The following is a 26,166-nucleotide window of genomic DNA, read 5'->3' as shown; positions in this document are numbered from 1 at the left end:
TTATGCAGTCCTGGGTGGGTCTGTAGTCTAGTGTAGTTTTCTTCTGTGTTGTTTTTTTACGTAGTTCAGTCTAGTTTTTGTACTATGTCATGTAACACCATGGTCCTGAAAAAAGTTGTCTCATTTTTACTATGTACTGTACCAGCAGTTACAGTCGAAATGACAATAAAAGTGTCTTGACTTGACTTTATTGTCATTTCAGTCAGAAATCTAACCACAGTGTCTCGGTGCAGCTGTGTTGTGGACAGCAGAAGCTGGTTAACATGTGTAAGTCCAACATTAGCTGATGGACCAAGCTGAAAAACGGTGTCAGCATCGGTGATGTTCCCATAGAACATTACAGCACAGAAACAGGCCTTTTGGCCCTTCTTGGCTGTGCCGAACCATTTTTCTGCCTAATCCCACTGACCTGCACCTAGACCATATCCTTCTCATCCATGTACCTGTCCAAGTTTTTCTTAAATGTTAAAAGTGAGCCCGCATTCACCACTTCATCTGGCAGCTCATTCCACACTCCCACTATGCTGTGTGAAGAAGCCCCCCTAATGTTCCCTTTAAACTTTTCCCTTTCACCCTTAACCCATGTCCTCTTTTTTTTTCTCCCCTGGCCTCAGTGGAAAAAGCCTGCTTGTATTCACTCTATCTATACCCATCATAATTTTATACACCTCTATCAAATCACCCCTCATTCTCCTACGCTCCAGGGAATAAAGTCCTAACCTATTCAACCTTTCTCTGTAACTCAGTTTCTCAAGTCCCGGCAACATCCTTGTAAACCTTCTATATAACATATAACCATATAACAATTACAGCACGGAAACAGGCCATCTGCACTCTTTCAACCTTATTAATATCCTTCCTGTAATTAGATGACCAAAACTGCACACAATACTCCAAATTCAGCCTCACCAATGTCTTATACAACCTCACCATAACATTCCAACTCTTATACTCAATACTCTTGACTTATAAAGCCCAATGTACCAAAAACTCTCTTTACGACCTTATGTACCTGTGATGCCACTTTTAGGGAATTTTGTATCTGTATTCCCAGATCCCTCTGTTTTACTGCACTCTTCAGTGTCCTACCAGTTACCTTGTATGTTCTACCTTGGTTTGTCCTTCCAAAGTGCAAAACCTCACACTTGTTTGCATTAAACTCCATCTGCCATTTGTCAGCCCATTTTTCCAGCTGGTCCAAATCCCTCTGCAAGCTTTGAAAACTTTCCTCACTGTCCACTACACCTCCAATCTTTGTATCATCAGCAAATTTGCTGATGCAATTTACCACAACTTTATCAACTAGATCATTGATATAGATGACAAATAACAATGGACCCAGCACTGATCCCTGCAGCACACCACTAGTCACAGGCCTCCACTCAGATAAGCAATCCTCCACTACCACTCTCTGACTTCTCCCATTGAGTCAATGTCTAATCCAATTTACTGCCTCACCATGTATACCTAGCGACTGAAATCTTCCTAACTAACCATGCGGGACCTTATTAAAGGCCTTACTGAAGCCCATGTAGACAACATCCACTGCCTTCCCTTCATCCACTTTGCTGGTAACCTCCTCAAAAAACCCTAAGAGATTGGTTAAACATGACCTACCATGCACAAAGTCATGCTGACTTTTTCTAATAAGTCCCTGTCTATCCAAATACTTGTAGATCCTATCTCTTAGTACTCCTTCCAATAATTTGCCTACTACTGACGTCAAATTTACAGGCCTATAATTTCCGGGATTACTTTTAGAGCTTTTTTTAAACAACGGAACAGCATGATAGGAGCATCCAATCCTCCAGCACCTCACCCGTGGATACCGACATTTTAAATATATCTGCCAAGGCCCCTCAATTTCAACACTCATCTCCTAAAAGGTCTGAGAGAATACCCTGTCAGGTCCTGGGGATTTATCTACTCTGATTTGCCTCAAGACAGCAAGCACCTCCTCCTCTTTAATCTGTATAGTTTCCATAACCTCATTACTTGTTTGCCTTATTTCTATAGACTCCTTGCCAGCTTTCTTAGTAAATACAGATGCAAAAAACCTATGTAATATCTCCCCCATTTCTTTTGGTTCCATACATAGTCGACCACTCTGACCTTCAAGAGGTCAATTTTATCCCTTACTATCCTTTTGCTCTTAATATACCTGTAGAAGTTCTTAGGATTATCCTTCACCTTGACTGCCAAAGCAACCTCATGTCTTCTTTTAGCCCTCCTGATTTCTTTCTAAAGTATTTTCTTGCACTTTTTATGGTCCTCAAGCACCTTACTTGCTCGTTGCCTATACCTGTCATTTATCTCTCTCTTCTTCTTGATCAGATTTCCGATATCCCTCAAAAACCAAGGTTCCTTATTCTTATTCATTTTGCCTTTAATCCTGACAGGAGCATACAAATTCTGCATTCTCAAAATCTTTGCTAGGAACCATGGTTAGCATTCACACAAACATTGACAAGGATGTGGCCAGGACTTGAGGTCCTGAGTTACAGGGAAAGGTTGGATAGGTTAGGACTTACCAAAGTACCTACAAAAAGTACAGAAGTTACTTACAAACGGTGGATACAGCCAAGTCCATCACATCTAGTGCCCTCCTCACCATCTACATGGAGCGTTGTCACAGGAAAGCAACATCCATCATCAGGCATCCCCCACCACCACCCAGGACATGCTCTTGTCTCATTGTGGCCATCAGGAAGAAGTTACAGGAGCTGCAGAACCCACACCAGCAGGTTCAGGAATAGTTACTACACCTCAACCATCAAGTTCCTGAATGAGAGAGGATAACTTCACGTCCCAATACTGAACTGTTCCCACAACCTATGGACTTAATTTCAAGGTCTCTTCATCTCATTGTCTCCATATTTATTGCTTATTCGGTATTAACTGTTTCTTTCTTTTTGTATTTCAACAGTTTATTGTCTTTTGCACTCTGTCCATCCTGTTGGGCACAGTCTTTCTTTGATTCCATTATGTTTCTTGTATTTACTGTGAATGCCTGCACAAAAATGAATCGTAGAGTTGTGTCTGGTGACATATGTACTTTCATAGTAAATTTACTTTGAACTTTTGAATTTATTCCCTAGAATGTGGAAGATTGAGGGGAGATTTGATAGAGCTATATAAAATTATGAAGGATATAGACAGGGTAAAGGCTATTTTCACAAAGGTTGGGTGAGACTACGATGAGAAGTCATGGGTTAAAGGTGAAAGGTTAAATATTTAAGGGTAACTTCTTCAGTGTTGGTAAGAGTGTGGATCAAATTGTCAGCAGAAGTGGTATATGTGGGTTTGATTTCAACATTTAGAGAAGTTCGGATAGGTACATAGAGGGGTGTGAGGGCTATGGTCCCAGTGCATGTTGATGGGAGTAGCCAATTTAAATGGTTCGGCACAGAGTAGATGAGCCAAAAGGCCTGATTGTGTATTGCACTGTAGTATGACCCATGGGGTATCTTTATTGATATATAATTTAACATATTTCTGTCAAATTTCCTCACAGTTTCTGCCACTCTAGAGAAAACAGCCACAGCGTCCAACCTCTCCTCGTAGCACATACTCCAACCAACCAGGCAGGACAAGTGCTACACCTGTCCCCGCACCTCCCCCGCCTCCATTCCTGCCCCCGCACCTCCCCCGCCATTCCTGCCCCACGTCTCCCCGCCTCCATTCCTGCCCCTGTGCCCCCGTCTCCATTCCTGCCCCTGTGCCCCCGTCTCCATTCCTGCCCCTGTGCCCCCGTCTCCATTCCTGCCCCGCACCTCCCCACCTCCATTCCTGCCCCTCCTCGCCACCTCCATTCCTGCCCCTCCTCGCCACCATTCCTGCCCTCACACCTCCCCCCTCGCCCTCATTCCTGCTCCTGCACCCCCATCGCCTCCATTCCTGTCCCCGCACCTCCCCCGCCTCCATTCCTGCCCCCGCACCTCCCCCGCTTCCATTCCTGCCCCACGTCTCCCCGCCTCCATTCCTGCCCCTGCGCCTCCATTCCTGCCCCTCCTCGCCACCATTCCTGCCCTCACACCTCCCCCCTCGCCCTCATTCCTGCTCCTGCACCCCCATCGCCTCCATTCCTGCCCTCGCACCTCCCCAGCCTCCATTCCTGCCCCCGCGCCTCCCCTGCCTCCATTCCTGCCCCCGCGCCTCCCCGCCTCCATTCCTGCCCCCGCGCCTCCCCTGCCTCCATTCCTGCCCCCGCGCCTCCCCGCCACCATTCCTGCCCTCACACCTCCCCCCGCCTTCATTCCTGCTCCTGCACCTCCCATCGCCTCCATTCCTGTCCCCGCACCTCCCCCTGCCTCCATTCCTGCACCCGCACCTCCATTCCTGCTTCCTCACCTCCCCCCCTCGCCTCCATTCAGGGCTCCAAAACCCTTCCAGGTGAGGCAACACTTCAGCTGCAAACCCATTGGGCTTTTCAATTTTATCCGATGGAGCCAGGGCAACCACCTTTACTTGACACAAATTGAGGGCCCACTTAATCAGGCACCTTCACTCTGTCCACTGAAAAAAGGCAGGATTTCAAGGTTGCTACCCATTTCAATTTGACTTTGCATCCCTATCACGTCCACGGCCTCCTCTACTTCCACGATGAGGCAAAGCACAGATCGGAGAAGCAATGCCTGATATTCTGTCTGGGTAGTCTTTGACCTGATGGCACGATCATCAATTTCTCCAGCATCCAACCATTTTGACCACTCTCCCTTTCTCTTTCTCCCATTCCCCATTCTGGTTAGTGTCTCACTCTTCTCTTCTCAACATGAAATTACATTCATCTGGTTCTCTTCCTCCTCCTCTTTCTTCTACAGTCAGTTCTCTCCTGTTAAGTTTTGTTCTTCTTCAGCCCTTTACCTCTTCCACCTATCACTTCTCGGCTTGTTACTTTGCCCCTACCTTCCTCCATCTATTACCTGCCAGCTTCCCCTCACCCTAATTCTGGCTTTTGCCCCACCCACCCCACCCCACCCACTTTCCTCTCCAGTTCTGATAAAGGGTCTTGGCCTCTCCAGAGATGCGGCCTGACTCACTACACTCCTCCAGCATTTTGTGTGTGTTACTCTGCGTTTCCAGAATCTGCAATATCTCTGTGCTTATCCTCTATATGAAAGCAAAATTTCTACAGATGTATCATGGAGAGCATTCTAACTGGTATGGGGGGGGGGGGTCTAAATCACAGGATCAAGAGAAGCTGCAGAAAGTTGTCAACTCTGTCATGGACACTGCCTCTGTAGTATCAGGACACCTTCAAGCAGCGGTGCCTCAAAAAGGCTCATCACCCAGGCCATGCCCTCTTCTCATGGCTACCATCAGGGAGGAGGTACAGAAGCCTGAAGGCACACACTCAGCGATTCAGGAACAGCTTCTTCCCCTCTGCCATCAGGGAGGAGGTACAGAAGCCTGAAGGCACACACTCAGCGATTCAGGAACAGCTTCTTCCCCTCTGCCATCCGATTTCTGAATGGACAGTGTATCCACGAACACTACCTCACTAATCTCTTATTAAATTTATTTCTGTTTTTGCACTCCTTATTTTGTATTCAGGTTTTTTTTTCTATATTTGTTATATATTGCATTGTACTGCTGCTGCAAAGTTAACAAATTTCACGACAGGTGCCGGTGATATCAAACCTGATTCTGATATGTCAGGTGTGAAAGCTCAGCCCTGTCTACATTCATATTTCCTGTGGAGATCTGAAAAGATGATAGTGTTCCTGTTTAAACCTTCACACCATGGTCAGCCTCGACACATACCTCGGATAGGTTGATGTGGCCACTTTTCAGCACTTCCCGAATTCCCATTTTGCCATGGAAAAAGCCATCCTTATTGACCAGGGAAGAGCCCATTCGGAGTTGTTGACAGACAGGGAAACCCTCAGACAAATTTGCATGAAGGCCAAGGGGAAGCCTGTTTCTGTTTGAGAGAGGAAGAAAGAACTTGGCTTAAAAAATAGAAAACCCTGCCTACCATATAACCCCCCACCTTAAATTCCTCCAAATACCTGTCTAGTAGTCTCTTAAACTTCACTAGTGTATCTGCCTCCAACACTGACTCAGGCAGTGCATTCCATGCACCAACCACTCTGAGTGAAAAACCTTCCTCTAATATCCCCCTTGAACTTCCCTCCCCTTACCTTAAGGCCATGTCCTCTTGTGCTGAGCAGTGGCGTCCTGGGGAAGAGGCGCTGGCTGTCCACTCTGTCTATTCCTCTTAATATCTTGTACACCTCTATCATGTCTCCTCTCATCCTCTTTCTCTCCAAAGAGTAAAGCCCTAGCTCCCTTAATCTTTGATCATAATCCATACTCTCTAAACCAGCCAGCATCCCGGTAAATCTCCTCTATACCCTTTCCAATGCTTCCACATCCTTCTTATAGTGAGGTGACCAGAACTGGACACAGTACTCCAAGTATAGCCTAACTAGAGTTTTATAGAGCTGCATCATTACATCACATCTCTTAAACTCTATCCCTCGACTTATGAAAGCTTTCTTAACTACCCTATCTACCTGTGAGGCAACTTTCAGGGATCTGTGGACATGTACCCCCAGATCCCTCTGCTCCTCCACACTACCAAGTATCCTACCATTTACTTTGTACTCTGCCTTGGAGCTAGTCCTTCCAAAGTGTACCACCTCACACTTCTCCGGGTTGAACTCCATCTGCCACTTCTCAGCCCACTTCTGCATCCTATCAATGTCTCTCTGCAATCGTCGACAATCCTCTACACTATCTACAACACCACCAACCTTTGTGTTGTCTGCAAACTTGTCAACCCACCCTTCTACCCCCACATCCAGGTCGTTAATAAAAATCATGAGAAGTAGAGGTCCCAGAACAGATCCTTGTGGGACACCACTAGTCACAACCCTCCAATCTGAATGTACTCTCTCCACCACGACCCTCTGCCTTCTGCAGGCAAGCCAATTCTGAATCCACCTGGCCAAACTTCCCTGGATCCCATGCCTTCTGACTTTCTGAATAAGCCTACCATGTGGAACCTTGTCAAATGCCTTACTAAAATCCATGTAGATAGACAATAGACAGTAGGTGCAGGAGTAGGCCATTTGGCCCTTCCTGCCAGCACCGCCATTCACTGTGATCATGGCTGATCATACACAATCAGTACCCTGTTCCTGCCCTCTCCCCATATCCCTAGACCCCGCTATCTACAAGAGCTCTATCTAATTCTCTCTTGAATGCATCCAGAGACTTGGCCTCCACTGCCTTCTGGGGCAGAGCATTCCACATATCCACCACTCTCTGGGTGAAAAAGTTTTTCCGCATCTCTGTCCTAAATGGCCTACCCCTTATTCTTAAACTGTGGCCTCTAGTTCTGGACTCACCCATCAGCGGGAACATGCTTCCTGCCTCCAGTGTGTCCAATCCCTTAATAATCTTATATGTTTCAATCAGATACCCTCTCATCCTTCTAAATTCCAGTGTATACAAGCCCAGTCGCTCCAATCTTTCAACATATGACAGTCCCGCCATTCCGGGAATTAACCTTGTGAACCTAAGCTGCACTCCCTCAATAGCAAGGATGTCCTTCCTCAAATTTGGAGACCAAAACTGCACACAGTATTCCAGGTGGGGTCTCACCAGGGCCCTGTACAGCTGCAGAAGGACCTCTTTACTCCTATACTCAATTCCTCTTGTTATAAAGGCCAGCATGCCATTAGCTTTCTTCACTGCCTGCTGTACCTGCATGCTTGCTTTCATTGACTGATGTACAAGAACACCTAGATCTCGTTGTACTTCTCCTTTTCCTAACGACTCCATTTAGATAGTAATCTGCCTTCCTGTTCTTGCCACCAAAGTGGATAACCTCACATTTATCCACATTAAACTGCATCTGCCATACATCTGCCCACTCACCCAACCTGTCCAAGTTACCCTGCATTCTCATAACATCCTCCTGACATTTCACACTGCCACCCAGCTTTGTGCCATCAGCAAATTTGCTAATGTTACTTTTAATCCCTTCATCTAAATCATTAATGTATATTGTAAACAGCTGTGGTCCCAGTACCGAACCTTGCGGTACCCCACTGGTCACAGCCTGCCATTCTGAAAGGGACCCGTTAATCACTACTCTTTGTTTCCTCCTGTCAGCCAGCCAATTTTCAATCCATGTCAGTACTCTGCCCCCAATACCATGTGCCCTAATTTTGTCCACTAATCTCCTATGTGGGACTTTATCAAAAGCTTTCTGGAAGTCCAGGTACACTACATCCACTGGCTCTCCCTTGTCCATTTTCATGGTTACATCCTCAAAAAACTCCAGAAGATTAGTCAAGCATGATTTTCCCTTCATAAATCCATGCTGACTCGGACTGATCCTTCTACTGCTATCCAAATGTGTCGTAATTTCCTCTTTTATAATTGACTCCAGCATCTTTCTCACCACTGACGTCAGGCTAGCCTGTCTATAATTCCCTGTTTTCTCTCTCCCTCCTTTCTTGAAAAGTGGGACAACATTAGCCACCCTCCAATCAGCAGGAACTGTTCCTGAATCTATAGAACATTGAAAAATGATTACCAATGCATCCACGATTTCTAGAGCCATCTCTTTAAGTACCCTGAGATGCAGACCATCAGGTCCCGGGGACTTATCAACCTTCAGACTCAACAGTCTATCCAACACCGTTTCTTGCCTAATATAAATTTCCTTCAGTTCACCCTTTACCCTAGTTCCTTTGGCCACTATTACATCTGGGAGATTGTTTGTGTCTTCCCTAGTGAAGACAGATCCAAAGTACCTGTTCAACTTGTCTGCCATTTCCTTGTTCCCCATAATAAATTCACCTGTTTCTGGCTTCAATGGCCCAATTTTGGTCTTAACTATTTTTTTGCTATTCACATACCTAAAGAAGCTCCACTGCACTACCCTCATCTATATGCCTGGTCACCTCCTCAAAGAACTCTATCAGGCTTGTTAGGCACGATCTGCCCTTCACTAAGCCATGCTGACTGTCCCTGATCAGACCATGATTCTCTAAATGCTCATAGATCCTATCTCTAAGAATCTTTTCCAACAGCTTTCCTACCACAGACGTAAGGCTCACTGGTCTATAATTACCTGGACTATCCCTACTACCTTTTTTGAACAAGGGGACAACATTCACCCCCATCCAATCCTCCAGTACCATTCCCGTGGACAACGAGGACATAAAGATCCTAGCCAGAGGCTCAGCAATCTCTTCCCTCACCTCGTGGAGCAGCCTGGGGAATATTCCGTCTAGCCCCAGGGACTTATCCGTCCTAATTTATTTTACCAACTCCAACACCTCCTCTCCCTTAACATCAACATGCTCCAGAACATCAACCTCATTCATATTCTCCTCACCGTCATTAAGTTCCCTCACAGTGGTGAATACCGAAGAGAAGTATTCACTGAGGACCTCGCTCACTTCCACAGCTTCCAGGCACATCTTCCCATTTTAAATCTCTAATTGGTCCTACCTTCATTCCTGTCATCCTTTTGTTCTTCACATAATTGAAGAATGCCTTGGGGTTTTCCTTTACCCTACTCGCCAAGGCCTTCTCATGCCCCTTCTTACTCTTCTCAGCCCCTTCTTAAGCTCCTTTCTTGCTACCCTATATTCCTCAATGGACCCATCTGATCCTTGTTTCCTAAACCTCATGTATGCTGCCTTCTTCCACCTGACTAGATTTTCCACTTCACTTGTCACCCATGGTTCCTTCACCCTACCATTCTTTATCTTCTGCACTGGGACAAATTTATCCCTAACATCCTGCAAGAGATCCTTAAACATCAACTACATGACCATAGTACATTTCCCTGAAAAAGCATCATCCCAATTCACACCCGCAAGTTCTAGCCTTATAGCCTCATAATTTGCCCTTCCCCAATTAAAAATTTTCCTGTCCTCTCTGATTCTATCCTTTTCCATGACAATGCTAAAGGCCAGGGAGCAGTGATCACTGTCCCCCAGATGCTCACCCACTGACAGATCTGTGACCTGACCCAGTTTGTTACCTAATACTAGGTCAAGTATGGCAATCCCCCTAGTCAGCCTGTCAACATACTGTGACAGGAAGCCATCCTGGACACACTTAAACTCTGCCCCATCTAAACCCTTGGAGCTAATGAAGTGCCAATCAATATTAGGGAAGTTAAAGTCACCCATGATAACAACCCTGTTATTTTTGCACCTTTCCAAAATCTGCCTCCCAATCTGCTCCTCGGTATCTCTGCTGCTACCAGGGGGCCTATAGAATACCCCCAGTAGAGTAACTGCTCCCTTCCTGTTCCTGACTTCCACCCATACTGACTCAAAAGAGGATCCTGCTACATTACCTACCCTTTCTGCAGCTGTAATAGTATCCCTGACCAGTAATGCCACCCCTCCTCCCTTCCCCCCCCCATCCCTTTTAAAGCACTGAATCCAGGAATATCGAGAATCCATTCCTGCCTTGGTGCCAGCCAAGTCTCCGTAATGGCCACTACATCATAATTCCATGTATGTATCCAAGCTCTCAGTTCATCACCTTTGTTCCTGATGCTTCTTGCATTGAAGTACACACACTTTAGCCCTTCTACCTTACTACCTTTACACCCTTTATTCTGCTTCTCTTTCCTCAAAGCCTCTCTATATGTTAGATCTGGCCTTACTCCATGCACTTCTTTCACTGCTCTATCGCTCTGGGTCCCATCCCCCTTGCAAATTAGTTTAAACCCTCCCGAACCATGTTAGCAAACCTACCAGCAAGGATATTGCTCCCCCTCGAGTTCAGGTGCAACCCATCCAATCTGTACAGGTCCCACTTCCTCAGAAGAGATCCCAATGATCCAAAAATCTAAAACCCTACCCCCTGCACCAACTCCTCAGCCACGCATTCAACTGCCATCTCCTCCAATTCTTACCATCACTATCACGTAGTACTGGCAGCAATCCTGAGAATGCCACCCTTGAGGTCCTGTTCTTCAGCCATCTGCCTAGTTCCCAAAACTCACACTTCAGGACCTCATCCCTCTTCCTGCCTATGTCGTTGGTGCCAACATGAATCACAACTTATATTCCATATAAATAAAATGGTGGATAAAAAACCTCATACACCACAAAATTCAAAGACAAATCAGTTACTTTATGGATTTTTTTTTAAAAGATTAAAGTTAATGGAATGTAAAATAGGATGATGGCACTTCAGAATTTGGGATTTTTTGACATTATATGAATATATTGTGGCGGCCTGCACATGCGGGACTTGAACCGCCATTGGGAGCCACGGGCAGACATGCGGTAGCACGTTTGGGACTACCCGCTCGGGGCGGACCTTCCGGGGACAGTCTGATGTCACGTCCGCCCTACGAGTCGCAGGGGCCCATGGGAGGGGAGATTTAAGTGCACGATTTTGAATCAGTAAAGGCATTCTGAGTTCAGCTCTCTCTGCCTCCGTGTGTTTCTTTAGTAGCGCATTGCGCGCGACTACATTGGTGACCCCGACGTTCCAGACGGCATCTGGAGCCGGCGACTCAGCGACCAGCCATGAGTTCGAGCAACTCGCACAGCGCGGTCTCTCTGAAGCTCCTGACTTTCCGGGCCACTCAGCCCCACGTTTGGTTCGAGCAGGCCGAGGCCCAGTTCAAAATCAGAGTCATTACAGCCAACACCACGCAGTACTACTACGTGGTCAGCATGCTCGACCAGGAGACGGCAGGCTGGATCATCGACTTCCTATGCCAGCCACCAACGGAGGACAGGTACACTAAGCTTAAGGCGCTCCTGATCCGTACTTTTGGACTCCCCTGCCACTAACGGGCCTACCCCTGGGCGACCGCATGCCATCCAAGCTCATGAATGATATGCTGGCGCTCATGGACGGCCATAAGCTGTGCCTTTTATTTGAACAGCTGTTCCTCAAGCAAATGCCTCCTCCTCGCGAGTGAGGATTTCCATGACCCACGCAGGGTCGTGGCTAAAGCAGACGTCCTTTGGCAGAGCAAGCAACGTGGAGCAGCCACGATCGCGTGCCCCAAAGCCCAGGCCCCGCAACTGAAGCCGTCAAGACCCATGGGGGAAAAAGACGAAAGTTCGGAACAATGGTGTTTCTATCACCAAAGATGGGGCTCAGGCGCACGCCACTGCCGTCCACCATGTGCTTTTCCGGGAAACACTGGGGCCAGCCATCGCTGATGGCTACGACGGCTGGCCACCGAGACAGCCTCCTGTACCTCTGGGACCAACACTCCCGGCGGCGCTTCCTGGTAGACACCGGGGCCGACGTCAGCGTACTACCCCCCTCGAACATGGACACTCGTAACACGGTCCCAGGCTCTGAACTCACCGCTGCAAAAGGCACCAGTATTTTGACGTACTATCTCACTGCATTTCGGGTCCAGCCGTTTCTCTTGGACTTTCACGTTGGCAGCAGTGTCACAGCCACTACTAGGGGCAGATTTCCTACGAGCCAACTGCCTCCTGGTCGACCTAAAAGGCCAGTGTTTGATCCATGCCGAGACGTTCCAGACTGTCCAGCTCAGAGAAGCCAAGCTACCGGCCCTCCACCTGAATTCTGTGACCCTCTCAGGCAACGAATTAGCCAGGTGTTGGTGGAATTCCCCTCCATAGTCACCCCGCAGTTCTCCACGGCCGACCCCAAGCACGGCTTGCAGCATCACATCCCCACGCAAGGACCGCCGCTGCACGCCCGAGCTCGCAGGCTCCCACCCGACAAGCTCCACCTCGCTAAGGAGGAGTTCCGTAAGATGGAAGAGATGGGGATCGTACGCCACTCAGACAGCCCGTGCACATAATGCCCAAGTCCGCAGGAGGATGGAGGCCCTGTGGGGACTACAGAAGGCTCAACGACGCCACAACCGCCGACAGATACCCGGTACCCCACATCCAGGGCTTCACGGCGAACCTGCACGGAGCGACCATCTTCTCGAAAATCGACCTGGTCAGGGGATACCATCAGATCCCAGTGCACCCCGATGACCTGCCCAAGACAGCCCTCATCACCCCATTCGGCTTGTTTGATGCCTTTCGGTCTCAAGAATGCAGCCCAAACTTCCCAAAGGCTCATGGACTTTGTGGGACGCGGCCTGGATTTCATTTTCATTTTCATTTACTTGGACGATATCCTGGTGGCCAGCAGTTCGCACCAAGAGCACGTGGCACATTTGCACCAGCTCTGTCAGTGCCTGAGTGACCACGGACTGGCAATCAGTCGGGTGAAGTGCCAGTTTGGGCTGATGGAGATCGACTTCTTGGGCCACAGAGTCAACTGACATGGCGCAGTTCCCCTAGCAGACAAGGTCCAGGCCATCTACCAGTTCCCCAAGCCCAGCACGGTCAAGGGCCTGCAGGAGTTTGTAGGGATGGTGCGACGTGTCGACTGGCAAACCCCGACCGATGGTACCAGCAGCATGGAGGCACTGGGTGTTCGACACGCTGCACAACCTGGCCCACCCGTCCATCCTGGCGTCCATCAAGCTGGTAGCGGACAGATTCGTCTGGCACAGTTTGCGCAAACAGGTCGGACACTGGGCCAGGACCTGCGTGCACTGCCAGACCGCCAAAGTCCAGCGACACGTGAAGACTCCCCTCCAGCAGTTCCAGCCAACGCACAGGAGGTTCCAACTCATCCACGTGGACATCGTCGGCCCCCTGCCAGTCTCCCGGGGCACCAGGTATATCTTTACCATGGTAGACAGGTTCACCAGATGACCGGAAGCCGTATCGCTCGCAGACACGTCCACTGACTCCTGCACCAGGACGCTCATTGCAAACTGGATCATCAGGTTCGGCCTCCCAACGGACATCATCTCTGACAGAGGGGCGCAGTTCACGTCTGGTTTGTGGAAAACACTGGCACAGCTCCTGGGCACTCAGCTGCATCACACCACAGCGCACCATCCCCAGTCCAACGGTTTGGTAGAGAGATTCCACCGGCATCTCAAGTCGGCCCTGATGGCGCGCCTCAGTGGCCCCAACTAGACAGATGAACTTCCCTGGGTCCTTCTGGGCATCCGCACAGCCCCCAAGGAGGACCTGGACACCTCCTCGGCAAAATTGGTCTACGGCGCCTCCCCCTCCCCCCCGACGGTCCCAGGCGAGTTCGTACCAGAGGCCCGAGGTTCAGAAGAAACTCCAGCAGCGGTGCTAACGAGGCTGTGGGACAAGGTAGGGACCCTGGCACCGGGCCCGACCTCCAGGCATGGTCCCATGTCATCCTTCACCCCTAAAGACCTCCGAGACTGTGAGCATGTTTTTATTCACAGGGGCATGCACAGGTCACCTCTACAGCGGCCGTACGAGGGACCCTTCAAGGGGATCCGGCACAACGGAACCATGTGTGTCGTGGAGGTGGGTGGCCGGGAAGAGACTTTGAACAACCAGTGAGGGTACCCGAACTGTGCCGGCCACCCAGGCAAGCCACACAGACTGGGGGCTCCACTCCCCCAATGGATGTTTTTTTGGGGGGGTGGGGAAGCTGTGGCGGCCCGCACACGCAGGACTCGAACCGCCATCAGGAGCCGCAGGCAGACACGCGGTAGCGCGTTTGGAACTACCCGCTCGGGGCGGACCTTCCAGGCACAGTCTGACATGACGTCTGCCCTGCGGATCGCAGGGACCCATGGGAGGGGAGATTTAAGTGCGCGATTTTGAATCAGTAAAGGCATTCTGAGTTCAGCTCTCTCTGCCTCCGAGTGTTTCTTTAGTAGCGCATTGCCTGCAACTACAATATAATGCTTGTTATACAAGGTTAAATGAATAATTTAAGAATTATCTTCATGAGCAGTCACCTGTAGTCTAGGTACTGAATACAATGAAGTACTAAACAGATTAGCTTTGAAACTAAAGAATTTGGTTGCTTATTTATAGGGTCGTTCACTGAGCCTGGTCGCAAACTTTGTGACATCATCAGAGCGCAATTTCCGCTGAGTGCTGGCTTTTACATGGTCCGACTCTTGATATTCTGATTGCCAACTGAGAGTCAGGCCATATCAATGCAAGCACTTGGCAGAAACAACACTCTACCTTGACTGGTGACCCAATCTCCAAACTCAGCGAACAGCTCTGCAAACAAAGATTAGCTTGACTTGTCACAAGTATACCAAACATACAGAGAATGCCTTGTTTGTCTCATCGATCAACACAGGCTAAGGGTGTGCTTGGGGCAGCCCACGTTTCGCCATGCTTCCAATGCCAACATAACATGCCACAACCTACTAACCCTAGCCCATAAGCCTTTGGAATGTGGGAGGAACTGGATCACCCAAGGAAACCCAAGTATTTATAGGGAGAATTCACAAATTCTTTGAAGACAGTGGTGGGAATTGAGCCCTGATCTGCAATCAATGTGGCTGTAGTGTATTGTGCCAACTGCTACGCTACCATGCTGCCCAATATTGCTTTCTGGCCACTAGTCATTTCAAAGTTTCGTCTAAATCCTCACAGCTTTGCGTTTAACTAAAGCTGCTGGTATGGAAGGGTGGCAGGGTGAAGGGACATCTCTACCAAAGGTGGTGTAAGGCACTAGCTTGCAAGTCACCCTTGGGCAAGGTGTGGCATTTGCTTTGGACCCCCTCCCCCTAATCAGGGTCACGTGAAATCATGGGAGCAGGTGGTGGATGGTCATATGAGCGGCCGGTGCATATCACAAGTCCTGGTTTTGTGACCAATGACACCAAGCAGACAGTCTCTGAAGAGTATTGATAATGGCTGGGGTCACCCGTCTTGTAAGACACTGCCCAGAAGAAGTCAATGGCAAACCACTTCTGTAGAAAAATTTGCCAAGAACAATCATGGTCAAGACCATGATCGCCCACGTCCTACGACACAGTATGTCCTACAACACGGTACATAATCATAATGATGCCATATGACATGGTACATAATGATGCTGGTATGGAGTCCTGGGAAGATCATTTCTTAAATCCAGGTAACAGTGCCTCAGTCCGTTTCACTTCCTAGGGGAGGTTTGACATGAGAAAATTGTCACCTTCTGAATCTACCCACTCTACATGGTCATTAGAATATAAAAGAAAATGACACGAACATTCAGCCAGGAGTGAATGAAACGCTTTTTATGATGAATGATTTGTCTATTAGCAAAGACAGGCATAGAACCCACACACTGAAATAGATTTTTTGTACCCACTGGCTTTCCCCACTCCTATTCAATACTCGATTATATTGTTGGCCCAAAAAGCATGTCATCTATAAATTTAAATGTCAGCATTCCTCCGGAGGCATGGTTTTAATGTCGTGACAAGCCAGTAGATTTCAGTGTTTAGTAATGAGAGCCCGAGGCGTAGATAACAATACACACACAGAGTGCTGGAAGGACTCAGCAGGTCAGGCAGTATCTATGGAAATAAATGTTTTGGGCCGAGACTTTTCATCAGGACTGGGGGGAAAAAGGCGTGGTGTTCACTATTCACTGTGACCTTTTCCTCTCTGAGAAAGAACGTTCTGTCCTCAGTAAGTGACCCCTTTGTCCCCCTGCGCCCGCACCTCAGTGAGTTCCGCACCCACCGTGATGCTGAGCTCTTCTTCCATTGCCTCTGTCTCTGTGCTGCTACTCGCATCCTGCACTGATGACCCCTTCTCCCGTCTTCAACCCACCTCCCCTTCTTGGACACCCTCCTCTGGATCTTTTATTGCTAACTGCTGATGAGACATCAACAGTCTTGACTTTACAACTCCTCTCCCAATACAAACCTCACTCCCTCATCTATTTTTTTTCCACTCTTGATGAAGGTTTTTGGCCCGAAATGCGGTCTGCAGATTTTCTTGTGTTTGGATATATAAGAAACTTGATGGTCAGGGATGTGAGAATGAATGGGAAAGTAGTGTGTAAGGAGTATGTCTTCAAGCCACTATTCTGACATGCATCGATCCCAGTGCTAGAGCAGAACACACTCATTTGGATGAGAGCAGGAGAAATTGGAGGGTGATGTTGACTATTCAGCCCTTCGAACCTGTTCTCTTATGCAGCGAGATTCCACATTTCTCTTATTCCTTCATTTCTCTGATGTGCAGAAATCTATCAGTGTCTAGGTCTGCACAGCCCTTTGCAGGAGTCAATTACAAAGGTTTACCACCATCTCAAAGGCGAGTAGAAATCTGCTCTACAAATATAGTCTGTCTGGTATCTAAATGGTTATACAGGACAAGAATTAAATGCACGTTATGTCATAGGGAGGCATGGTGGTTAGCACGATGCTTAACAGTACCAGCGACCCGGGTTCAATTCCCATCGCATGGTTGTGTAGTGGTTAGCAGAACACTTTACAGCGCAGTGATCCGGTTCAATTCCCGATGCTACCTGCAAGGAGTTTGTACGTTCTCCCCATGACCATGTGGGTTGCCTCCGGGTCTGGTCATGGAAAGACCAGGATCGCCCACGCCATACGACATGGCACATAATGAATGAATGGGATGGACAGATGGCAAGAGTAATGGGAGTGGAAATAAGTAAAGGGTCTAAATCTAGTTGTTTAAAATATTTTTAGAGATATTGTTTCAGTCCTGATGAGGAGGCAGGGTCCAGGATGCTGCCTGAATTAGAGAGCATGTCTTGTAAACCTGTACAAGATGATGAGAGGCGTAGATCAAGTGGACAGCCAGAGACTTTCTTCCAGGGTGAACATGGCTCATACAAGAGGGCATAGTTTTAAGGTGATTGGGGGAAAGTATATGGCAGATGTCAGAGATGGGGCAGCATGCTAGTGTAGTGGTTAGCACAATGCCTTACAGTACCAGTGACGGGTTCAAATCCCATCACTCCTGTAAGGAGTTTGTACGTTCTCCCCATGACCATTTGGGTTTCCTCCCATTGTCCAAAGACCTACGGGTTGGTAGGTTAATAGGATGCTTTAAATTGTCCCATGATTAAGGGACAATTGAATTCTGGGGGATTGCTGGGCAGTGTGGCTCGAAGGGCCGTAAAGGGCTGTTCTGTATTGTATCTCAATAAATTAGTTATTTAATAAGTTCTTTTACATAGAAAGTGGTAGGTGTGTGGAATGCCCTGGTGGTGGAGAGGGATACATAGGGACATTTAGGAGATCTTGGGCACATGGATGATAGAAAAATGGAGGGTTATGTGGGAGGGAAGGGTTAGATTGATCATAGAGTAGTTACAAACTAGGCACAACATTGTGGGCCGAAGGGCTGTGATGTTCTCAGTTCTCTTCAGTGTGTGTTTCCCACCAGCAAAATGTTTCTCATGGTTTTCTTTGTTTCATGGCTATCTGGTGAAAATGAATCTCAGATGTATACTGCATAATGAATGAATGGGATGGGCAGATGGCAAGAGTGATTGATGGGAGGAGGATAATGAATGAACCTTTGAATCTTTCCATACTGAAAACCTGGATCTGAGAACAGAAATATAAATATATGAGGAGTGATTGATATGTTTGTGGCCTAAGGTAGAAGGAAATGAGTTGTACATGCAGCTCAACTCTTTGAGTGGTTATGCAGAAAGTTTGAAGCTAATAACTCATCAGGGGTGATTGATAGGTTTGTGGCCTAAGGTAGAAGGAGATGAGTTTTTAACTTCAAACTTTCTGCATAATCACTCAGAGTTGAACTGCATGTGCATGTAATGAGAACTGTGTAACTCATCTCCTGAGTCCTGACGAAGGGTCTCGGCCCGAAACAGCGACAGTGCTTCTCCCTATAGATGCTGCCTGGCCTGCTGTGTTCCACCAGCATTTTGTGTGTGTTGTGTAACTCATCTTTTACCTTGGGCCACGAACTTATCAATCACCCATCTGTGGACACTTTCTGGAGGTCCAAGATCCGTATGCTTTACGACTGCTGGATTAGTCCAGCAGTCGTAGAGCATATGGATCTTGGACTAAGTATGTAAGTGTAGGAGGGGACTAGGTTGAAAAATAAATGTGCTAGGTTTTCTAAAATTGACTCCTTCTACCCTAGGCCACAAACATATCAATCACTCCTTGTATAAGGATAATCTAATAGCCATTAGTGAGATCTGGCTGCAGGATGAAAAATTCAAAGTAAATTTTATTATCAAAGTACATATGTCACCATGTACAACCCTGAGATTCATTTTTTTGTGGGCAAACTCAACAAATCTATAGAATAGTAATTATAACAGGATCAATGAAAGATCAACCAGTGTGCAGAAGACAACAAAATATAAATAAATAACAAGAACATGAGATGAAGAATCCTTAAAGTGAGACTATTGGTGGGAATATTTCAATGACAGGGCGAGTGAAGTTATCCCCTTTGGTTCAAGAGCCTGATGGTTGAGGAGCAGTGACTATTCTTGAACCTGGTGGTGTGGGTCCTGAGGCTCCTGTACCTTCTTCCTGATGGCAGCAGCAAGAAGAGAGCATGACCTGGGTGTTGGGGATCTCTGATGATGGATGTTGCTTTCCTACAACAGCATTTCATGTAGATGTGCTCAATGTTTGGGAGGGCTTTACCTGTTATGCAATCTACTTTCTGGAGGTTTGACCATTCAAAGGTATTGGGACCTGATCACTGAAGGTACTTGACATTGCAAGAGGGGACATTGCAATGTTTGCTGAGGGGAGGGGGTTGGCTGTGTTGGATAATTGTGTAAGGAATAAAGAGTTGTGTGTGGCTTCTATTCAAGCATAGAGGTGGTTTGGGTGGGGATGATAAAGCTTACAGGGAGAATTTACAAGGATGTTACCAGGTCTTGAGTCAGAGAAAACTATAGCACAGAAACAGGCCCTTTGGCCCATCCAATCTCTGACAAACCATTTAAACTGCCTACTCCCACTGACCTGCTTTTGGACCAAAGCCCTCCATACCCCTACCATCCACATATCTATCCAAACTTCTCTAAAACTTTGAAATCCAAATTGCATCCACCACCTGCACTGGCAGCTTGTTCCACACTCTCACCACCCTCTGAGTGAAGAAGCTTCTCCTCATGTTCCCCTTAAACTTTTCACCTTTCACCCCTAACTCATGACCCCTAGATGTAGTCCCACACAACTTCATTGGAAAAAGTTGGCTTGCATTTACCCTATCTATACATTTCTATCAAATCTCCACTTAATCTTCTACGTTCCAGGAAATGAAGTCCTAACTAGTCCCGGCAACATCCTTTTAAATTTTCACTGTACTCTTTCAATCATGTTTACATCTTTCCTGTAGGTAGGAAATTAGGCTTCACTAACATCTCATACAACTTCAACATAACATCCAAACTACTGTACATAGTACTTTGATTTACAAAGGCCAATGTGCCAAAAGCTTTCTTAATGACACTATTTGCCTGTGACACCAAATTTAATGAATTATGGACCTGTATTCCCAGGTCCCTTTGTTCTACCACACTCCTCCGTTCCCTATCTACCCTGGTTGGTCCCACTGAAGTTTAACACTTCATAATTGTCTGCATTAAATTCCATCTGCCATTTTTCAGCCCATTTTGCTAGTCCAGATCCCGCTGCAAGCTTTGATGGTCTTCCTCACTGTCCGCTACACCCCTAATTTTAGTGTCATCCACAAATTTGTTGATCCAGTTAACCACATTTTCATCCAGGTCATTGTTATAGGTGACAAACAACAATGGACCCAGCACAGATCTCTGCGGCACACCACTAGTTACAGGCCTCCAGTCAGAGGGGTAACCTTCAAATACCACTCTCTGGCTTCTCCCTCAAAGCCAATGTCTAATCCAATTTATTACCTCATATTGAGTGGCAAGCAACTGAACCTTCTTGACCAACGTCCCACATGGGGCCTTGTCAAATGATTGCTGAAGCACATGTCAACATCATTCACTCCCTTGTCTTCAACTTTCCTGGTAACATCATCAAAAAAACTCTATAAGACTGGTTAGACATGACCTACCGCACAATGGTATGCTGATTATCCCTAATTAATCCCCCTCTATCCAAATACGTTTCAATAACTTTCCCACTACTGATGAGAGGCTGACTGGCCTATAATTTCCTGGTTTATTTTTAGAGCCTTTCTTAAACAGCCATCCTCCAATTCTCCAGTCCCTCAGCTGAGGCTAAGGATGATTTAACTACCTCTGCCAGGGCTCTGCAGTTCTGCACTTGCCTCCCTCAGGGTTCAAGGGAACACCTTATCAGGCTCTGGGGATTTGTCCACCCTAATTAGCCTCAGGACAGAACACCACCTCCTCTGTAATCGGTATAGGGGTCATGACCTCACTGCTGCTTTGCCTCACTTCTACAGACTGAGTTTAAAGAAAAATGCAGTTAAGATCTCCCCCATCTCTTTTGACATTTCTGGTCTTTCAGAGGACCAGTTTTGTGCCTTGCTATCCTTTCACCTTGTCTGCTAAGACAACCTCATGCCTTTTATCCCTCCTGATTTCTTAAGCGTTCATTTGCATATTGTCCATAAATACCTACTTGCCTAATCTGCTATGAATTTCATTTTTGTTTTCTTAACCAGGTCTTCCATCTCTTGAAAATTACTGTTTCCACAACCTGTTATCCTTGCCTTTAATTCTGACAAACACATAAAAGTTTTGTGCTATCAATATTTTGCTTTCGAAGGCCTCCCACTTACCAAGAACACTTTTACCAGAAAACAGCCTGTTCCAATCCAGACTGGCCAAATCATTTCTGATACCATCAAAATTGGCATTTCCCCAGTTCAGAATCTCAACCCAAGGACCAGACTGATCCATTTTCATAATCGCCTTGAAGCTAATGGCATTATGATCACTAGATGCAAAGTGTTCCCCTACACAAGCTTCTGTCATCTGCCCTATCTCGCTCCCTAATAGCAGGTCAAATATTAAATGCTGTCTCTAATTCCTGGAGCATTAGGAGAAAGAGGGAAGATTTGATGGAGACCTGCAAAATTATGAGGCGGTATAGACAGGTTAAATGCAAGAAGACTTCTTCTACTGTGGGTGGCTGAGAATAGAACAAGAGGTCATAGGTTAAGATGAAATGTGAAATATTTAAGGGGAACCTGAAGGAGAACTTCTTAGAGGGTGTGGAGTGAGGAAGTAGGGTTTGAAGTGAGGGTTTGAGCAAAGTTGAAGAGGTTTGGATAAATATGTGGATGGGAGGGGTGTGGAGGGCTGTGGTCCGGGGTACAGGTCATTGGAACTTGGCAGAATAACACAGTCTAGATGATCCAAAGGGCCTGTTTCTGTGCTGTAGGTGTAGGTGTGTCTAATAACAGCAAGCTATCATGTGTGCGAGTGACGTCTAGTAAATGTAGCCTCACATTCTGGTGGAGTATAAAGGAAGTATTTTTTACAGAAGGTGTGGTACAAATTATGGGGACTTTTAAACAAAACAACCCAAACTGCTGAAGGAAATTATGGTGCCAGGAATAGACAGTCGATCTTTAGGATGGTGGTGAATTAGTATTGGGTTCAGGTGTTTAATATTGCGGTGTTTGCTGAGCTTGGCAATTAGCCTGTAGACATTTCGTCACCAGTCAAGATGACATCCTCCGTGCTTGGCGACAGTCAATGTTTGGAGTTGATACCCTTCGTCTGCACAGGAAATGTAGAGGGGAAATGGCTTGTGTAATGAGCTGAGGGGTTGGAGGTGGATCCAAGGTGCTGATTGGCAGATGAAGTCACATGGGCATGGGAAGGGTGGAGGTGACATTGCAGGCTGGGATGGGGGAGGTGGAGGCTGTAGATGAAGGTGAAGAAGAACCAATTGAGGGAGATATGGTGGGCGGATTGGAGGAGTGTGTGGGTGGTGGGCTAGTGGAGTAGATGGAGGAGAAAGGATCTGTGAGATGGGAGACTACTTACGGGAGGGGGTGGCTTGGAATTAAAAGCAAGGATGTGATGCTGAGGTTTATAAGTCAGACCACACTTGGAGTATTGTGAGCAGTTTTGGGCTCCTTATCCAAGGAAAGATGCACTGCCATTGGAGAGGGTCCAGAGGACATTCACGAGAATGATTCCAAGATTGAAAGGGTTAATGTATGAGCACATTTGATGTGCTGGGCCTGTACTCGCGGAGTTTAGAAGAATGGTGGGGGGCGGGATCTCAATGAAACCTATCAAATATTGAAAGGCCTAGACAGACTCATAGGAGTCAAACTGGACACATTGGAGGCTCTGGTAGAACAAAGGACTCGGTAAGGAAAATCCTGGCAATTCCAGACAATGTTTCTCACCCTATGCATGCCACCTTGGCTGAAAAGAGGAGCACTTTAAGTAATGGACAGGACAACTGCGCTGTTCCAAAGAGTGCCATATGAGGTCATTCTTACACTCAGCCATTAAGCTCTATAATGAGTCAACCTATAACTGGGGAAGTGATGACCCCCTCCTGTTAGATTGTTTGAGGTAACTTTTAAAATTCTTTCTTTCTTATATTTGTAAATCTGTGCAATTGTAATGCAACTGTGACACTGTAATTTACAAAGTACTTTGGGATCAATAAACTACCTATTTATCCACCTATCATAGAACCATAGAACATTACAACACAGAAACAGGCCTTTTGGCCCTTCTTGGCTGTGCCAAGCCATTTTTCTGCCTAATCCCACTGACCTGCACCTGGGCCATATCCCTCCAAACCCCTCTCATCCATATACCTGTCCAAGTTTTTCTTAAATGTCAAAAGTGAGCCCGCATTCACCACTTCATCTGGCAGCTCATTCCACACTCCCACCACTCTCTGCGTGAAGAAGCCCCCCTAATGTTCCCTTTAAACTTTTCCCCCTTCACCCTTAAGCCATGACCTCTGGTTTTTTTTTCTCCCCTAGCCTCAGTGGAAAAAGCCTGCTTGCATTCACTCTGTCTATACCCATCATAATTTTATACACCTCTATCAAATCACCCCTTATTCTCCTATGCTCCAGGGAATAAAGTCCTAACCTATTCAACCTTTCTCTGTAACTCAGTTTCTCAAGTCCCAGCAACATCCTTGTAAACCTTCTCTGCGCTCTTTCAACCTTATTAATATCCTTCCTGTAATTAGGTGACCAAAACTTCACACGATACTTTATATTCTGTCTCACCAATGTCTTGTACAACCTCACCATTGCATTCCAACTCTTATACTCAATACTTTGATTTATAAAGGCCAATGTACCAAAATCTCTCTTTACAACCCTATCTACTTGTGATGCTACTTTTAGGGAATTATGTATCTGTACTCCCAGATCCCTCTGATCTACAGCACTCCTCAGTGTCCTACCATTTACTTTGTATGTTCTACCTTGGTTTGACCTTCTGAAATGCAATACCTCAGACTTGTCCGCATTAAACTCCGTCTGCCATTTTTCAGCCCATTCCTCCAACTGGTCCAAATCCCTCTGCAAGCTTTGAAAACCTTCCTCACTGTCCACTACACCTCCAATCTTTGTATCATCAGCAAATTTGCTGATCCAATTTGCCACATTATCATCCAGATCATTGATATAGATGACAAATAACAATGGACCCAGCACTGATCCCTGTGGCACACCACTAGTCACAGGCCTCCACTCAGAGTAGCAATCCTCCACTACCACTCTCTGGTTTCTTTCATTGAGCCAATGTCTAATCCAATTTACTACCTCTCCATGTATACCTAGCGACTGAATCTTCCTAACTAACCTCCCATGTGGGACCTTGTCAAAGGCCTTACTGAAGTCCATGTATACAATATCCACTGCCTTTCCATCATCCACTTTCCTGGTATCTTCCTCGAAAAACTCTAATAGATTGATTAAACATGACCTACCACGCACAAAGCCATGCTGACTTTTTCTAATAACTCCCTGTCTATCCAAATACTTGTGGATCTTAGTACTCTTAGTATTCCTTCCAATAATTTACCTACTACCGATGTCAAGCTTACCGGCCTATAATTTCCCGGCTTGCTTTTTGAGCCTTTTTTAAACAACGGAACTACATGAGCTATCCTCCAATCCTCCGGCACCTGACCCGTGGATATTGGCATTTTAAATATTTCTGCCAGGACCCCTGCAATTTCAACACTAGTCTCCTTCAAGGTCCGAGGGAATACCCTGTCAGGTCCTGGGGATTTATCTACTCTGATTTGCCACAAGACAGCAAGCACCTCCTCCTCCACTTTAATCTGTATAAGTTCCATGACCTCCCTACTTGTTTGCCTTGTTTCCATAGACTCCATTTCAGTTTCCTTAGTAAATACAGATGCAAAAAATCCATTTAATATCTCTCCCATTTCTTTTGGTTCCGTACATAGCCGACCACTCTGATCTTCAAGAGGACCAATTTTATCCCTTACTATCCTTTTGCTCTTAACATACCTGTAGAAGCTCTTAGGATTATCCTTCACCCTGACTGCCAAAGCAACCTCATGTCTCCTTTTAGCCCTCCTGATTTCTTTCTTATTTTTTTACTCTTTTTATACTCCTGAAGCATCTTTTTTCCTCCCTGTTGCCTATACATGTTATACATCTCTCTCTTTTTATCAGAGTTCCAATAATAGACCCTTTTTCATTTCTTCAAATTTGGTCTTTTTCCAGTTTAGTACTTCAACCCGAGGACCAGATCTATCTTTATCCATGATCAAGTTGAAACTAATGTTGTAATGATCACTGGAACCAAAGTGTTCCCCTACACACACTTCCGTCACCTGCCCTAACTCATTTCCTATTAAGGAGATCTAATATTGCATCCTCCCTAGTTGGTACATCTATATATTGATTTAGAAAACTTTCCTGAACACATTTCACAAACTCTAACCCATCTAGACCTTTAACAGTATGGGAGTCCCAATCAATGTGTGGAAAATTAAAATCCCCTACAATCACAACTTTCTGTCTCTTGCAGTTGTCTGTTATCTCTCTGCTGATTTGCTCCTCCAATTCTCGCTGACTATTGGGTGGTCTATAATACAACCCTATTAATGTGGTCGTACCTTTCCTGTTTCTCAGCTCCACCCATATGGCCTCAGTAGACAAGCCCTCTAATCTGCCCTGCCAAAGCACTGCTGTAATATTTTCCCTGACTAGCAAAGCCACCCACCCCCCCCCCCCCCCCCCCACCCTTCATCCCTCTGCCTCTATCATGTCTGAAACATCGGAACCCTGGAACATTGAGCTGCCAGTCCTGCCCCTCCTGTAGCCAGGTTTCAGTAATGGCTATGATGTCATAATTCCATGTGTCAATCCAGGCCCTCAGCTCGTCTGCCTTTCCCACAATACTCCTCGATTTGAAATAAACACACCT

General features: G+C 46.6%; 1 protein-coding gene across 2 annotated transcripts in view; it reads right to left on the bottom strand.

Annotated features, from left to right (window-relative positions):
• Nucleotides 1–26,166, bottom strand: part of ydjc (YdjC chitooligosaccharide deacetylase homolog) — a 128,625-nt gene that overhangs the window by 58,606 nt on the left and 43,853 nt on the right. For both annotated transcript variants that reach the window (XM_073051851.1, XM_073051852.1), the window contains exon 3: nucleotides 5,764–5,923. In XM_073051851.1, coding sequence (XP_072907952.1) covers nucleotides 5,764–5,923 — 160 coding nt within the window. The remainder of the gene's footprint in view (nucleotides 1–5,763; nucleotides 5,924–26,166) is intronic.

The sequence above is a fragment of the Hemitrygon akajei genome, chromosome 7, assembly GCF_048418815.1.
Source record: "Hemitrygon akajei chromosome 7, sHemAka1.3, whole genome shotgun sequence".
Lineage (NCBI taxonomy): Eukaryota > Metazoa > Chordata > Chondrichthyes > Myliobatiformes > Dasyatidae > Hemitrygon > Hemitrygon akajei.
Note: the sequence above shows the minus strand (reverse complement) of the source record. Positions and strands in the feature narration are given on the sequence as shown.